This window comes from Microtus oregoni, unplaced genomic scaffold, assembly GCF_018167655.1.
Source record: "Microtus oregoni isolate MIOR12 unplaced genomic scaffold, Mior012 000038F_ref0000394, whole genome shotgun sequence".
In the NCBI taxonomy this organism is placed as follows: domain Eukaryota; kingdom Metazoa; phylum Chordata; class Mammalia; order Rodentia; family Cricetidae; genus Microtus; species Microtus oregoni.
The window spans coordinates 4,198,790-4,217,243 of NW_024543097.1; the positions used below are offsets into that span (position 1 = coordinate 4,198,790).

Genomic DNA, 18,454 nt, shown 5'->3' on the forward strand with positions numbered 1-18,454 from the left:
AGGTGTAGGTTATTTTACCTGTGCACCAATGTGAAACACATGTTGCTTGTAGTCATCGAATAGTTGTGTTCTCTGTGCTCATAAAGCATTTATCCTAATGTAGAAGAAAATGGCAAATGAAAGTCTTCCACGCCATGTAATAAATTGTACTAGTTTATGACCCAAAATAGTAGGGATGCAAAAAATTCTTCACGCTTAGGTTCTGGAGTAGCCAAACAGATTTAGTGGATTTCCTTCTCCATCTTAGGACATTGTTATCAATGAAACGCTCCAAACTATTATGAATGAAAAATGAGAATTATCATATTCATGCTTGCAAGTCAGTGCTGGGGCATTTGCCTTTCACATGGCAATGTAGGCTTGTCTTGACTGCTCTGTTATTGGCTGTGCTGACTCCTTGAATACATTTTAAAAGTTATTTTCAAATTGTTTTTAGATGTATTTACTTTACAGGTAGGGATATTTTGCCTGCATGCATGTATATGTACCATGTGTGTACCTGGTACCTTAGGAGTTCAGAAGGCAGTATCAGAAACCTTTAGAACTACAGTTGCTGGTCACTGTTATCTATCTTGTGGGCACTGGGAGTTGAATTCTGGTCTTCTGCAAGAGAAGCCAATGCTTTTAACTTCGGAGATATTTTTCTAGCCCTAGGGTTTTTCTTTAAACAATGTTCAGTGTCTGTTAAGAGGACATAAGGTTAAAGATAATAAAAACCATATGTTTGATTCTTTTGTAGGAGTGGAGCTCTTCAAGAGGGGTGTACTCAAGGAATACGGTGTGAAGGTCCTAGGAACATCAGTGGAGTCCATTATGGCCACAGAAGACAGGCAGCTCTTCTCAGACAAGCTGAACGAGATCAATGAGAAGATCGCTCCCAGTTTCGCAGTGGAATCAGTAAGAAACTTTGTTCTTGGGAGATGGGGTCGTTATTGGTCTTGGACTGCAGGGAGAATGGTTTATCATCTCTGATAATTATATATAAAAATCTATATGTTATCTTCAGACATATTTTAGTATCATGGAGACATTGTGTATTAATGTCAGCACTCAGTGCTAAAATTTTAGAAATAGATATTTAATCTTTGCAATGGAAAATATAAACCCAGGGGTGATTTCCCTTGTTTGAAGCTGAGGCACCCATTATTTCTTGCCCCGAAAACAGCAACAATACTGACTTTTAATAGCAAACTTATTTTTGCCTTTGCCATCTCTCCTTCCTGGAATAAGTAACACATGTTGAGTGTGAGTCTTAATACCCTGAAAATTGGGCTTTTGAAATGAAATAAATGTTTAAGAATGAAATGAATTTAGTCATTAAGATTCATCCTGGATGCATATACTTTTGTTATAGATCTGGGTTTGATTTTCTATACTCATTTTCCATTATTCCTATTTTTAGAATATTGCCAATCACTAAGAAACATTCAACTATTTGTTCGTCTCTTTTTGCCCTGACTTTATTTTTGATTTTACAAATCTGTTTGATGAGGTGAAAAGTGGAAGCTTTAAACACAACCTCCCCATTGTAGAAATAGGCAAAGTCTTAGGGATGAGGCAAGTAATTCTGGGATGACTAAAACCGGGTGTATCTGTCTCAGAAAAGAATGCTACTGTACACATGCCAGACTAAAAACCTGTCAGTCAAGAAGAATCTCCTGGGAGCTCTCCTGAATGCTTTGGGAAGCTCTTGCCTTACATTAGTACTTTTTGTTGCCAGATATAATTATGTCCTTGCTTCTTCATGATAAGAAGCAGGCATATGGGAAAGGTGTAATTACATTCCCATTGGTGGTGTAATAATATTTCACAACAGAAAATATAGCCACCATATGTTGTATTTGGTAAGTTAAAAAAATTCCAAGCTGCAGAGACTGTTCTGAGAATAAATTTGAAAAATGAAATACCTCCTTTTACCTAGTATTCCTAATGGCATATTATTTTATTACCATGTTAACTTCAGGAACAGATAAACATTTTTTTTCTTTAAATGATCGACTTTCAAACTGAAGTTTAAACCATTATTTTTATATATCTTTTATTCTAAAATAAATGATGGTTATTTCTGCTTTGATCACAGTGTAGTGTTTAGAAAACAACTTAAAATTTATCTGATAAAAAATGAAAAAATTACACCCACTGGAATTTTACACAACTTTTTTCCAGAAGCATTATTTTTCAGAAGTACATGAGGGGATAATAGAACATGTTCCCCTCTGCAAATCAGCTAATTAACCTGCGTTTCTAGGCTCTTATAGTGTGGTCCTGTATGTCCCCCTTTCTGTGTGTGTGGGGGGGGGGATGAAAAGGAGGAGAGGGTCAATCTTTCAGTTTCAATATCCTTGCTTTGTTCCCAGATGGAGGATGCCTTGAAGGCAGCAGACACCATTGGTTACCCTGTAATGATCCGGTCTGCGTATGCACTGGGTGGCTTAGGCTCTGGCATTTGCCCCAATAAGGAGACCTTAGTGGACCTTGGCACAAAGGTAAGTATTTTCCCGAGCAATATTCCTATCAATCAGAGAAGCTGATTTGATGAACCTATTCGCTTAGAGAAAGTTGTGACCTTTCCCCTGACACCATCATAGTCAAGGGTCAACTGGCCCTGCTGTTGAAGGAAACAAGCACAGATGCTCACACTGGAACACAGCATAACCCGCTCTACCTATCTGTCCATTTTCATTATGCTACTGAATTCACTGAGGAACATTAATCCACCTTTATCTTCCTCTGTTTCACTGTCTACGCCAAAACATTCAGATTGCTGGTTTCACTGGTTAAGAGAAGAGCAGAATAAAATGCCTCATTTTTCACACCACTTTTGAGAAAACCTGATAAGGACACAATCTCTCCCCAAAGTGCAGATGTCAAACCACCAACGGTATCAGTCTCTACATTTAATAAAGTGAATGAAAGCTGCCAACTACTGTCCACAAACAGAGGGTGAGAGTGGAGTACTTATCATTTGCTTTCTAGCAAAAGCAAATTGATGCATCACTAAGTGCATTTTGAGAGATTTATTGAAACTATTTTGGCTAAAAAAAGGTGTTCTATATGAAACAGAGGTAAACACACAGAGCCTTGCTCCGGAGATGTTTGTTAATTTTCTGCTACTAGAGAGCCATACCTGGTAATACTGGGCACTCAGCAATGACTCTGAGGGAGGAAATGCCGTTGTAGCAAGGACATCTGTGCAGTGTGGGGATGATTTGACGAAATTACTGTGTAGCCATTGAAGGCGCTCTCAGTACCACGCAATTTTATTTTTGAACTAAAACAAAGTAAGAATTTTTAGTTATTGGTATTGAAATTTGAAAGTAGATAAATACAATTAAATACTCTCAAATACTTGTTGTGACAGGCTTACAAGCTAACAACTTATATTTAGTTTTTTAAAGTTACCTAAATTATACATACAAAAGGCAACACATTTAATAGGAATGGTTTCTTTTCCCAGTATTAAATAAGTCCCAGTCTGGACTTTGGAGTTATTTATTTAAGGTAAAAACTATGTTTATGTAGTTATAAAATATACTTACTATAGCATGATACATGTTATGAGTATTCTTAATTTAGCAATATACTTAGTAACAGCAAGCATATATTTCTCCTGTGTTAAATATATTTTATCCAAAAAATGAAGCATTCTGAATTACCAATTTTTATATAGAACATTTACAATCTGAAGACAGATTTGGAATGAAATATTTTTCAATTATTGCTATTCTGTTACAATAATCAATGGTTGATGAATACTTTTCCTAGTTGAAAACCTTTACTTTTTCCCCTTGAGATTAACTAGTCATATCCTTATATCTTAACCTATCCCTTTATCCACTTGAGGTTATAATTAGAGCCACTAGATGCTATGCTACTTCAATTAGGTATTTAAGTTAACTTTGGAGTAAAATTGGAGACTTGAAAAACTTTAAATCAAGGCTAGGAGATTGGTTAAAATGATGCCATTTCCTTGTATCTAAATATCTATCATAGTCTACTAGAATATGCAATTTCTTCCCTCTGTCTCAGGGTTTTCTTTTGCAAACAGCACAAATGGCTAATGGCATTATCACTCATTTGGTAACTGCAGCTCCAGAATGTCCTAACTGCTTTGGGAGCCTCATCCTGGCAGATGAGTTGGTGACAAAAGAGTTGCATTTTCAGCTGCATGTGTCCATAGTGACAACTGAGGTTGCAAAAACTTTGGGCTGAGATACCTTATGGAAAATTTAAATTGAGTTGTCACTATATCATACAGCCTACTAATAATCTGAAATAAAATTAAAGTTCTTTCCATTTTATTGATATCCAAAAATCAAATACATTATGTGACAAAGGGAAATCCCTGTCTTCAGTGGTCAGTCACCACATGTCCAAGGTCAGAGATGGCCTCTTTCATATTTTGAGTTCAGCATTCTACCGCACTGTGGGTATGCAGTAAATATGAAATGGTAATTACACTAATTCATATCTGTCTAATCAGCCATGTATGATATACGACTCAGAGGATTTAAGTACTTAGGCAGTGATTAGCCATAATAATAGCTGCATATGATTCTTCTAATTCCCAAGTCGCTATGCCATCTTGGCTCACTGTTTACAGCCATCATCATCTCCCTTTTCTTCCTCATCAGCTCCAACTAACTCTGATTGTGTATGTCACTGTACAAACCACCCTCAGTTATTTTAGAGAAAGCCAGCGTCTTTAGACTTATTTTTCCACATTTATTTGTACTTATCACATTTTCTGGTTTCACAGAAGCCTAGCTACTGAAATAATTTCATTTCCCTCTGCCTGATTGCTCAATTATTTTCTCTTTTTCCTAAATTAGTTTGATTTAATGTCATATCAGCACTTTGAATGGCAAGCCTCAATAACCCAAATCAAGCATATTCACTGCAGGATACTATTCCTGGTCTCACTGATTTTTCTGACACCCTATGCCTTCTGGAAGGTGGGGGAGAATGGAGATGGGGTTGAAGACTTTAGTGCTGACCAAAATTTGGGTCAGAGCACTTCCCTTCATGTCCTTGTTTAAACCAGTGTCTTTCCTTAAATCTTTGCTATCTGTGCCATCAATTTCCAGGCATTTGCTATGACCAACCAGATTCTGGTGGAGAGGTCAGTGACAGGTTGGAAGGAAATAGAATATGAAGTTGTCCGAGATGCGGATGATAACTGTGTTACTGTCTGTAACATGGAGAATGTTGATGCCATGGGTGTTCACACAGGTAGGCAAAGAATCTACAAGAATTGTCATGCCTTTGGCTCCAGACTCTGATCACCATAGCAACCTGTATTAGGTACTTTACCACTCTTAGCTGACAGACTAATGATAACACTTAACACTGATACATAGTATTTTATAGCATTGAAAGTAGTCTCATATTTAGTTTGGAATTCACAGAATCCCTCTTTGGTATGGTAGATATTATTATCTTGAGATCAACTGAGGGAAGTCAGATAAATAATTAATTTGAGTAAAAGCTATGACAGTGTTTGGAAATAAAGATGGGGCCTGCAAAACCTTGAAACACACTAATGTGTTAGTCACCAAGGAAATAGTCTCAACAGTGATAAAAACAGATTTTTAGCAGGTTAAACTAATTGGCTGTAGAGGACAAACATGATGGCTTATGTTTCAGAAATGCTAAATTAAAGATGTGGCAGGCACCTCAGAGAAGGGACTTGGGAGTCTAGAACAGGATGCAGGAGAATACAGAAATTAAAATGTTGACAAAAAGTCATTGGAAATCATTTAGTGTAGAAGAAATGACTGAAACTAGAGACACACGTACCCTTTTAGGGATATCGTCAAAGGAAGGTGAGAAGGGGATCAGTTTTTGATACAATGAAAAACAATTCAATTCTAGGTCATGTCAAGGAGAACGAGTGAGGCAAATGAGATAAATAGGAGGAAAATTAGGTGCAGTAATATCAAGTAGGTCAATGCAAGAACATATTTTACAAAAGAGCTTTCTTTGTGATAGTATTAATTCCTATGCTAGCTCAAGAACAGAGATTTAATTTGATTTGGGTTTTTATAAGTTCAAGAAGAAAGATTAGATACTTCAAGTTAGTTATGGAACTTATACGGAATGGAATTATATGATAAGGAGGATAAGAAACTTGACAGAATTTTGAGATGTTTAGTAAGGAAAGTTTTGTGTGTCTGACAAAGTTGGGAACTGGTTTCTTGAGAAGAGGGTCACTGAACATGTCTGCATGCAGAAGGGAGGAGAATAAGGATTCTGGAATTAAAGATTCTCATGTTAGAGAAGCATGAGAAGGCAGAAATGGGAAGGCAGAAAGGAGAGAGTTGAACCAATCTAGACACAAGGAGAGGATATTCTGTGAAAGGAAAAACTTGAGAGGCAATTTGAAATGAAGGAAGAGCAGCTGAAGGGGCTGATGGAAATCTAGTAAGCTGATAACTAGCTTTACCAGTTAGAGGAGTGTGGTTGAAGTGTGTGTGGGGGGGTTGTTTCTATAAGTAAGGGCCAATCACATGGGCAAACAAGAATTAAAGGGAATACCCGATGTCTCACTCATATGCATGTGAATATTAGTTTTAAACCTTTCTTCAAATCGTCAGCCTATTCTATGCCCTGTATCTTTTTAGGGGATTAAGGCAGTCAAGTCAGCTGTTAAGATATGCCACCAACTAATGGGTGCTGCTTGTGTTAACAGGTGATTCAGTTGTTGTGGCCCCCGCTCAGACACTCTCCAATGCAGAGTTCCAGATGTTGAGACGCACTTCAGTCAATGTTGTTCGCCACTTGGGTATTGTGGGTGAATGCAACATTCAGTTCGCTCTTCATCCTACCTCAATGGAGTACTGCATCATTGAAGTGAATGCCAGGCTGTCCCGGAGCTCTGCCCTGGCCTCCAAGGCCACTGGGTAAGACCAGAATGATTGACCATAGGTTTGCAATTTCTTTGCAGGTAGAAATGGGAAATTGGCTGCTAGGGGAAGACAATTTGTATTTGTAAAATCTACCCTAACTTCTTGCGTGCTAGCTCCAGGACATTTAGAGAACCCCAAAGACATGGTTAGTAATGAACTTCCTGCCAGATTGAGACCAATAATATTGCTAGCTGTCTTTGCTGGCTAATCATAAACCAATCAAGATCTGGATGATCGAAGCAGGTTGTGAAAAATAGGCTTTTTAATCACACTTTTCAGATGTCGTGAAAAAGTGAAGACTGATATTTAATTTTAGTTTTCAACTGCCTATATGAGTGGTTAATAAAATATACTTTATTCAACTCAACACTTCAGTATAGATCAATTTGGTTCTAGAAATATACACAATAAAACATACAAAATTACCCATTAGCTTATAATCAACAATTAAAAACAATTCCACAAGAATAAGCAATGTAGGATCTTTCCACGGATAAATGTTACAATAAGTAAGTTCAATGTCCATTTAACAGCTGCTAGCAAACATAATTGAAAGGAAAGTAAATAAAGCCTTTTGTTTCTATTGTTCATTTTAGCAACTGGCATTTAAGTTTTATGACATCTAAATGAAGAAAATATTTGCTTCTTTAGTATGTTTATGTAGCTACACAGTGGTCAAGGTTGTGGCGCTCTGCTCATGAGTCAGAAGACCTGATTTCTTGCTTGGTTCATCAACTGATGTGAGATGCACATAGCACTTACCGCCTTCAGTTTCCTTGTCTACTAGATGGGAACTTGTACTGAATAACTCATATCTAATGCTATAGTTCTAGGAGCTATTTTGTCAAGTAAAATGATCTGAACTGACATTCTAGAGGATATCCAAGTTTCCAGAGGGTTAACTTTTGCAAGAGCCCAAAGTATAAATATTTGGAGATAGAACCAGGGTTCATACTTGCTAGTCCAAATTTCCAGGCCATTTGCAGTACACAGTAGCCCCAAATGTCTCCTTAGATACACGTAGTGGTGCATATTTTCTCAGAGTCTATTTTGCAGATTCTAATCTGAGTGGACATTAAACTCAGGTAGTAGAGGGAAAATCTTGTTTATCAAGAAGCCTTTCGATTTTGTGTTGAAGGGATGAAAGTTGGAGGCTGTAGCAATACTAACAGGGCTTACCAGTGAATCCTCAATGGTATGCTTTATCATGCACCACTTCATTTTGTAAGTGGCTAGTAAATATTCATACATAGCAGAAATCAGGTGTGTCTTATCCTTGAAGTCAATTTTTAAGAATAATTATTTCATGTTTGGAGCTGTTTTTTTTTTTAGTACTTATTGTTCAAATTATAAAAAAAAGAAAGTGAAGGTAGAATTCCTTTACCTCCTTTACCTCCTGCATTACAGCTACCCACTGGCATTCATCGCGGCAAAGATTGCTCTAGGAATCCCACTTCCAGAAATCAAGAATGTTGTATCTGGGAAGACGTCAGCCTGCTTTGAACCTAGCCTGGATTACATGGTGACCAAGATTCCTCGCTGGGATCTTGACCGTTTTCATGGAACATCCAGCCGGATTGGAAGCTCAATGAAAAGCGTAGGCGAGGTGAGTCCTGGATTTAGCACTCCGTTCACCTTGTATTTGGTGTCTGTAATCTTGTCAACTCCTTAATACCAATGAAACTCAAAAGGTTGACCATCCGGATAGTGGGTTCTTGACTGGAGAACATGTAGACGTTTCATTTCCTTTTTAGTGTTTTAATATTGCTTCTTTTGAGATTTAGTATGTTAGTTATTACACGATAATTTTATGGACTTAGAGTTGCATACAAGGGTAAGGCTATATATGTGGGCATTATATATATAAATCTCACAGATATAAATCTCATAGATATAGCTTAGTTGAAATTTGTTTTTTCATCAAATCTAGAACTAGAACAGTATAAAAGATCATATAAGGGCTGAGAAGAGAGTGAGTGAGTGTAAGTGCTTGTTACACCAGCATGAAGACCTGATCTGAGGCCTTAGCACCCACCTAACGCCAAGTGCGATGGTGTAGACCTGTGATCCCATTACTGGATGGGATAGGCTTGGGAAGAAGATGAAAGAGTAGAGATAGGCAGGTTGGCTTTCCCCTGGCCAGAGGCTCCCTGGCCACCCAATTTGGTTAAATAGCAAGCTCCAGGCTCAGTAAGAGATCCTGTCTCAAGCACTGATATGGAGAAACCATTTAGGAGTCATCCCATTGTCAAACTCTGGCATCCACAGCACACAGGTCAGTAAGTGCACACCTCACACCTACAGTTTTACACATGAACATCTCACACACATACAAACATCACACTGCAAATAGTGCAGTGTTCCCAAACCTCAACTGGTCTGACTTGATTACTTGACTTTAGTCTGTTCTTGTGAGCCGTGGCTGTCGTTTTCCTATGCTTCCCATTTCCCGGTCTGTAGAGGAGACAAGCTGACTCCATGAGCTCTCACAAACCTTCAAGGGCAACAACTCCAAACTGAGCAAGCTCAGTGCCATATTAGTCTCCCGCTGAACTGAAAGGTCCTGATACTTTGTTTCCCCCTTCTCTCTGAAAGCTCCCCTTATTTCTAACTACACTTTGGCCAGTGTAACAAAGGCTTTCTGCTGGGAATTAGTGATATATCAATATATATCCTTTACACAGTTGTCACAACAATCTCCTAATCTGTCATTAAGGTGATCTTGAGTCTGTATGGGGAATCATGAAAGTTTACAGAAGGCAGTATTTGATATTTTAAACTAGAGCCCAAAATCGCACAGTAATTTACTGTTCCATGGAAAGATTCAAAGACAATGTTCATCCCCTTCAATAAGTGGGTAAGGTACAAAGCCAGATTAAATTTAGTTTTGAGTACTAACTGGTTCAGACAAAATTATCTCTCTTGTTGTTGTTTGATACAATAAGCTATAAAGACTAACAGACATATAGAATTTATCATGGTGGAATTTAACCTCTATCTATATTCAAAAATCACAACTGTCTGTATTTGTTATGATTCTTAGGGGTCTACTAATATCAATACTTAGCTATAGAAAAATGGATCCTTATTGATACTCTTATAATTGTCGGTATCTGTTTTAATATGCTTCTTTTCTCCTTATTTGCTTCCTATTATTCTAAAGGATACTATCATAATGTGTGCTCTTTTAAAGGGAGGGTCCCTATGCTTTAGCATTTGTTCCTCTTTTTAATACTATTATCTTTCATAACAGGTACAGGCAATGTCTTCCTCAGGCTCAGAGATACAGCTATATCCACTTGCTGCTGAAAATCCCAATAAAATGTTATGGCTTCATTACATTAAAAAACATGGAGTAAAGGGAAGGGAAAATAAACAAAACCTCAAAATCGACTGATACTTTCAAATCTTTTGGCAGTGGTCAGGTCTTTGGAAATATTGCACACCTAATTTTGCGAGCTTGTTCCTTCAATACAAGCTTCTTCGTGTGTATTCCAGGTCATGGCCATTGGTCGCACTTTTGAGGAAAGTTTCCAGAAGGCTTTGAGGATGTGCCACCCGTCTGTGGATGGGTTCACTCCCCGTCTCCCAATGAATAAGGAATGGCCAGCAAACCTGGATCTCAGGAAAGAGCTGTCTGAACCCTCCAGCACTCGCATCTACGCCATTGCCAAGGTAACACAGGATGAAGGGCCGCGAAAGTTAGTCAGCCTGGCAAGCCTGTGCCATTGCATATCTCTGCATGTACTTTCTCTCTCTCTCTCTCTCTCTCTCTCTCTCTCTCTCTCTCTCTCTTTCACACACACACACACACACACACACACACCTCTGTCTTATCTCTCTCTCACACACTCTGATTTCATCAGACATTCTTCTAATTGAGTAATAAAATTTATTTTTTAAAATTTAGCGAATGTTCGCCATGTTCAGAGAGTCCAGTTTTATCCCATGTTTTTTCAGTCACCGTCCAGCTGGCCTTGGTGAGCTCCCAATAGATCAGCTCCACTGTCTCAGTGGGTGGGTGCACCCCTCGCGGTCCCGACTTCTCTGCTCATGTTCTCCCTCCTTCTGCTCCTCATTGGGATTTTGGGAGCTCAGTCCAGTGCTCCAGTGTGGGTCTCTGTCTCTATCTCCATCCATCACCAGATGAAGGTTCTATGGTGATATGCAAGATATTCGTCAGTATTGCTATAGGATAGGGTCATTTCAGGTTCCCTATCCTCAGCTGCCCAAGGAACTAACATGGCGAACAATGAGGGCTGATGAGAAGCCAAGGACAATGGCACGGGGTTTTGATCCTACTTAATGTGCTGGCTTTGTGGGAGCCTAGCCAGTTTGGATGTTCACCTTCCTAGATATGGACGGAGGGGGGAGGACCTAGGACTTACCACAGGGCAGGGAACCCTGACTGCTCTTTGGACTGCAGAGGGAGGGGGAGAGGAGTGGGGGGAGGGGGAGAAGGGTGGGAGGAGGGGGAGGGAAATGGGAGGCTGGGAGGAGGCAGAAACTTGTTTTGTTTTGTTTTTTTTTCCTTTTCTCAATAAAAAAAAAATTAGCGAATGGCCCAAGGGTACATTGTACTTTTTAAGATAGCCACCCAGGAAAACGGCTCTTCCTTTCAGCATACATGGCACCAATACTTCAAGATTTTATAGCACTGATTTGTCCTTTCTTGTAACCTTTGTCAATGCTCCTTGCAAATGCATACAACTATATTTAGAGAGCAGATCCATACATTGGTATCATACAGCACATCCTAATCCCTCCTGCTTCTCTGTGTTTAAACACCAGGCTATCTAGACTGAGATGGTAGGCTCCTCCTTGTCATTATCTTAGTGGTGTATCTTTTAGAACAAAAAGCCCCACGTTTCTCACTTCCATCCCCCAGTTCCTTTTCATGCAAATGAAGTGCCATTTTAATCTTCATTCATATTTACTGTGCTTAGAGTTTTGAAGTTTTGGCTCATCTGATTTTATGAAAGGTGACTTGGGCAGCTGGAATCTGTCTGGTCAGAAATCCCTAAATGGCTTTTTGACATTTAAGGAAGCACAGGCATTAATCCTCCAATAGTGGCAAACCACACTGGGTTCACAAAGCTCCCTTGGCCATTTTATGTTTGTGTACATGTGGGGTGAGTTAGTGAAAATATGAATTTTATGGAAGAATATGACTTATGTAATGCCTTCATAGAAACAGAAAAATGCAGCCTTTGATGTGAAATCACTGCAGCTCAGCAGCATTTAGGGACAGTCCTGCAGAGAGCTGATGAAGAGCATGGCTATTTCTTTCATAGCATCTGATATACAGTATTCTCATTCTTATGGCTTCTACATGTAAGATAGTAAAGTCCTGTTGAAATTTTCTGGGAGAGACCATTATCTTTGATGAATACTTTCTTATTTGGGTGTCAAAAATTATGTTTTTCTGTTGTGTTGGGGGTACAGTAACAAATTGAGATTTTTCTGGAGGTCATTTTATTTTATTTATTGTTTCTCTCTTGGCCTTTTATTTACAAATCCATGACATTCAAATGTGTGGGTCTGGATGTGTACCAATACATCCATCTGTCTGTTTATCTATCTATCTATCTATCTATCTATCTATCTATCTATCTATCTATCTATCTATCTTCTCCCCTGTGGGAAAAGCGGTAAATGGATTTTTTATCTTGAGTCTAGTAATCATGTTTCTGCCACTTCAAGCAGATGAAAAAGGACAGCATTTCCTAGTTGCCAGCCAGGCTGTAAAACGCAGGGAAATCTCCCATTCTTCTCTAACAGACATTCAAAGGATAGGAACACAGGGCAAATGTGTGGAAGTTCATCCTGCACAGAACATGCTGTATAAAAGCAAGAAGTGCAGGCGTGGGGATAGCAATTATTGTCTGCCAGAGTGCTGGGACAAGGAACTGATTTCTGTTGTTAGAGGCCATCACTACTGCTCATATCCACAGCGACCAGGAACTTGTGATTTTGACAAAGAACGTAAGGACAATGCAGGGATGAAGGGGAAAAGAATGAAGGGTGGGCGTAAATCTCCACCTGCTTCGTGATTCTCAGAAAAGGGCAAGGTACCCTGAGGTCTGGTCTTCGCAGCACTCTTATTTCTGGATGACAGGATCATCACCTCTTGATTTGGGGAGAATGCAAGGTATTAGTTTTGATGTGAAGAACATTTGCGCAACCTCAGATGTGTTTGGGGTCTTCATAGATTTCATTACAGTGGGGTAAGATGACAGAGTTGCTGTGCGGAAAGATGAAGGCTCAAGACTAGCAGGCTAGCTTCATGATGGAGGTGGGGTCTGACTGGAGGTTTCCTTCCTCAGAGGGAGATGGGCACCAGGTTCTAGGCCTCTGCTAATTTCGCATCATCAGATGTACTTTTTATTTATCTGTGGAAAGCACGAGTGACTTAGTTTCTGTGCACCTCATTTTGTTAATGGCTGGCAGTTCTTAGGAAATATGGTTAATGTAGGTCTGACGGGATGCCTGGGATTTTGTGAATTACTAAGAGTAAAATGAATAAAGTTAGAAAATGAGCATGACTCTGAGTGTTTTCATTAAATGTTATTATAGTCTAGTCAAGTGAATTGTGAACCTTGCTGTAGCTCACAGCTGACAGTCATGGACTTCCTGACAGTACAAATCAGCGGTGCTTTGTGAAAATCAAGCTACGCTGATTCAAATGTAACGGCAGAGTTTCTAGTTAGGAGCATTTCTCCTCTGAGCTTCAAAATCTAAAGTGTCATTCTAAAACTGCTTGGAAATAGGTATTAGACGTTTATTATTCTTCACTGATTACATGTACACTTGTATAACCATACATAATAGCAATGGGCACATTTTGAGTTGGAAAGAGCTGGTTTTGAGAGTCATCTGGCCTGTTCAGCTCAGGGAGTAGTTAGCGTTTTATTCTTGAGAAGTTGTGAAAGAGAGCTTCAGAGAACAGTGGGAGCTGCTGAGAGAGTGGAGCTATGGTGTCACTAGATCCCTCTTAATTCCAAATGATGTCTTAGGAAATAGTGACCTGGCCAAATAAAGAGGAGGAGACAGGACCTGTTGAGACTGTTCTGAGCACACACTTCTCTTGGCGGCTCAAAATGCTTCCTCGGTCTGCCATTTGTGGGTGCAGATAGCAGAACCCTAAGTTTATTTTAAGAAACATCAGTGATTCAGTCTCATATCTCAGTTGGTGACTTGACCACAGGCTCTCTAACTAATGTGGAAAGGAAGGGCTCTTATGTTTCCAACTAACTTAGCCATCTAGAAGATGGTTGTCCAGGCATGTGTTTGCTCTTCTTCTCACAGGCCCTGGAAAGCAACATGTCCCTCGATGAAATTGTGAAGCTCACATCTATCGACAAGTGGTTCTTGTATAAGATGCGTGACATTTTAAACATGGACAAGACACTGAAAGGACTCAACAGGTAAGAGGGTTGCTTTCAACCACTCTACGTATTTCTCGTGAACTTTTGAGCGGTTCTCTTAAAGTCTGCTTCAGTGAGCTAAATGGTGCCAACATTAGAAAAAGGTAGCTATGGCCAACAGATGACTAGTGGCTTCTCATATCATTTTGAAATATATTTATTTTTTTTGAAATATATTTATTAATACTTTGAGTTATTTATACTTTTATTGTTGACATCAAGCATTAAGATTTTTAACTAAGTCTTTTGAGCTCAGAATAATTAGAGTACATTTATAAATATGTATTAATTTACATATTATTAATCAGAAATTCAGCAAGCAATATTTGAGTTTTATGTACACTTTCATTTCAGTTTTGAAGTTTAGTTCTGCTTTAAATATTAATCTATAAATCACTATATATCGATAGAGAAAGTATTCCTCTCATGTTCAACTGATATTTTTGAGATGGGGACTTTCAGTTCAGCATATAAATAAGTCACATTCATGTATCGCTCAACAGCCTTTCTACCTCTGACTAGCTCACAATTTTTATTTCTTTGTCGCCAATTATTTACAAACTTCATTTCATATTAATAATATTCTGATCATTTCAGGTAATTAAAATTTATCCTTTTATTATTTTTTTTATTTGAAGACTGCCTATGGGTTAGACAGGTTTTACACATACATCTTTCAAAAGAGGAGCATCTATTACCAAACTAAGATATAAGTCATCTTTATCTTCTCTCTCTAATACACTAAAACACACCGATGCTCGCGAGAAATCTCATCTCCAAGCCTAGGGACGTGCTTAGAGAAAGAAAGATTTCGTAGTGTAAGTTCTTTTCAAATGACTTGGAGAAAAGCACACTAATTATGGATAATGTTGAGGAGATCCAGAAGGTGGGCTGCTCATGTGTTTAGCGATGACAACCGATAATTGGGCTGTTGCATTGCCTAAATGAGGTGTGTGCATAACAGCAAGCAAAGAAACAACTGATTTTTCTTTGGAATAAGATTAGTCTTTGAAAATTCGATGTAATAATTACCCATGTTAAATCCTTGACTTTGTACACAGGTACTTTGCCAAGCAAAGATGAGACTGGCCATCGTTGCCCGTAGTCAATTTTTAAAGAGCTTATGTTGAATGAACAGTAGTCAGCAAATAATAAGACAGAATGGAAACTATACAGTAGTCAGCAAATAAGACAGAATGGAGCCTATACATTTGTCTAAGGATTTTGCTGACTTAGGGTTTCTTTTCTTGGTTTATGATGCTAGCAGAACTTCCATGTTGAATTATACCCCTGTCCAGTGTTAGGCAACAGATTTCAAAAGCCTATTCAAGCACTCTGGGGGAATCCACACGGGGGCGCTAGAAACTCACAGTATGCCAAACAAACCCTGCATGGAGAGCCCAGATATCATTATGATTGAAGTGTGCATTTGACGTATGTTCTGATTTGGGAGCAAATTTAATGTTTTAATTGAATAGTTTTTGTTACAACCAGAAATCAGGTTAAGAGTCCAATGAGGCAGAAATAGGTGTTTATGGGTAGAAAACAGGTAAAGGGGAATGACTAATTCACAGCTATAGGCGACTTATACCATCTCGGCGTCAGCTTCTGTTGCATGTACTTGCTGACAATTTGACAATTTTAGTTTCCATTTTCTGATATAAACACATTCATAATTAAGAGTTCTTTCCTTTGTTCATAATGATCTGCACAAAGCTACCATAGGGGTTTTAAAACAATTTTAGAGTTCTAAAACATTATCTATCACCGTGTAAATATGTTTTGATGCCTATTATAGCTTAAGATCTAAAGACCTGTATTGAGACTCAAAAGCAGTAAACAAATTCTGTGTTAATTATCTGAGAGATGCTGTCTGTACTGTTCTCTTTCTTTTTGAGTTCCATTAATTTAACACATAGCACTGTGGCGGTTGCTATGTTACATAAAAAATCAGAATGGATGACCACTGTGGCTAGCGGCTTCATTCCTTCTATGGAATATCAGGGTCTGAAGTCTAAAGGATATCAAAGTTGACTGATTCTAAGTATTTTAGACTCAAGTTTTCTGGCCCAGTTTCAATCTCTTTTACCAATATGAGGTCTTTGATTTCCTCAGACGCTTTTAAATGTCCGGAAATGTTTAGTGTTCAAATTATGCATCATTCCCAAAATAATAGAAACACCTTTTCATCAGTTGACATCAAGGAGTGGACTTATATGTTACCAGTTTGGATAAGTGTTGAAAAGACCAGTTGTTGTTCTTTTTACATTTATTGGTGCTTTACTTTTGTTTTGTTTTTTAATCTTTACTGTTCCTACGTTGGAAATCTGACTTTGGTATGTGGGCCCAGGAGATATTTATTTATTTGATGTATGTTGAGAGGACTCCAAAATTTTCCTGCTTCTGCATATCTCTGGTGTCACGTGCACAAATCCTTTCGCAATTTTCACATAGATTTTTGAGGAAATAGACAGCAAGGGTCTCTCACTTGGGAGAACGGGATAAGTATGGAAGGCTTGACATGGGTTGTTTCACCTTGCTTTTTCCTTCTGTATCAAAGATATCCAGGCTGAGTGGCCATATAGATTAGCTTATTATACTATATACTACCTGTGGAATTATGGGCTCACTCCTTACTCTAGATTCATAGTCTTTCTGCTAATGTATGTGCAATAGTTTTGATTGTGAAGCTCCAATAATGAAAGAATCAAGGTTTCCTAACACATGCCAAGTACCCAAAGAGGGCTTTACTTTTCCCCCTTAAATAACAACTGTAAATAATCTTAGACACAAGCATTTAAGGGTTCCTTTTTAAGAGATACACTTGGAATTTGCTGATGTATTTACCAGGTATCATTCTTTACTTTTATTTATGATATTTTGCTATCTGTTTTAGTAACTCTGGTCTGATAGTGAATCGGCATAGGACAAACTAGCCCCTCAGAATGTGGGTGACAGTTGTATGGCTGGGGCAGATTGTAAAGCCACTGGCAGTAAGACCAGGATTTATCCCTGCTGTTTGTACTGGCTTTTCTAACTTCAGTGATCCCCCCTCCTCTCCCAGTTCCTTCATTCCCCGACCTCCCCTCTCCCCCAGTATTACTTCTCCTTTCCCTTCAGAAAATGGCAGGCCTTCCAAGGATATCAACTAAACAGGGCATAATAAGTTTTAATAAAACTAGGCAAACAGGCACATCTCCTCATATTAAGGCTGGATGATGAAACCCCCTAGGAAAAAAGGGTCTCAAAAGCAGGCAAAAAGAGTCCGAGACAGTCCCTGCTTCCACTATTAGGGGTTCCACAGGAATGTCAAGCTACATAACCATCACATACATACACAAGTCATAGGTCAGACCCATATAGGCTCTGTGATTGCCACTTCAACCTCTGTGAACCTTTGTGTGCTTTTGTTAGTTGATTCTGTGGGCTGTATTCTTGTGGTGTCTTGACCCTTGACCTCAGTGTCTTAACCCTGAGTGTTTACCCTACCAGTGTTCAGTTTTCATCGTTGTAATTGCCAATCCATGAGTACAGAAATGGGTTATATGACACTCTAAAAGCAATATTCATATTTACTAATTAATATGATTGCCATTATTTAGGCAGCTTCAGCCAAAACATCTACCTCCCTTTCCCACTTGTGTTCACCGACTTTCGTTTTGTCTTTAATTATTTATTGTGCTGAAGAACGTACTAGGGAAGTTGCCCATCCTAGGCAGTTCATCAGAGTGACAAATGGGATACTAACATTAATGAACACCGTGTAATACCATTGATGTGAACTATGCTTATAGACTTTGTATGGTTTCTCTTTACAGAATGTGATGTGAATTAGGTCATGCAGGATGCACGCACACCCCCACACACCCACACATACATGCAAATGCACACATGAATATGCATTGGAATTTAGAGGTCTAGTACTACCAAATATACCTATTAACTGCACATTAATAGATCATCGATATGTTGATAGATTATTTTCAAGGAGTTTGAGTACTTAGCACTGTTTGAATTTCGAGTGGAATTAACCATGTGCACACATACACAGACACATATCTGTTTATGGGTATGAACAGGTATGCTAGGTACCACCTAGAAGAACTAAGACTACATGTG

At 38.7% G+C, this 18,454-nt stretch overlaps 1 protein-coding gene across 1 annotated transcript in view; it reads left to right on the forward strand.

Annotated features, from left to right (window-relative positions):
- The window catches only part of Cps1 (carbamoyl-phosphate synthase 1), a 110,437-nt gene that overhangs the window by 41,988 nt on the left and 49,995 nt on the right, over positions 1–18,454 (forward strand). The window contains exons 15-21 of the mRNA XM_041631850.1: positions 740–897; positions 2,358–2,486; positions 5,088–5,232; positions 6,692–6,902; positions 8,316–8,514; positions 10,407–10,583; positions 14,217–14,335. Coding sequence (XP_041487784.1) covers positions 740–897; positions 2,358–2,486; positions 5,088–5,232; positions 6,692–6,902; positions 8,316–8,514; positions 10,407–10,583; positions 14,217–14,335 — 1,138 coding nt within the window. The remainder of the gene's footprint in view (positions 1–739; positions 898–2,357; positions 2,487–5,087; positions 5,233–6,691; positions 6,903–8,315; positions 8,515–10,406; positions 10,584–14,216; positions 14,336–18,454) is intronic.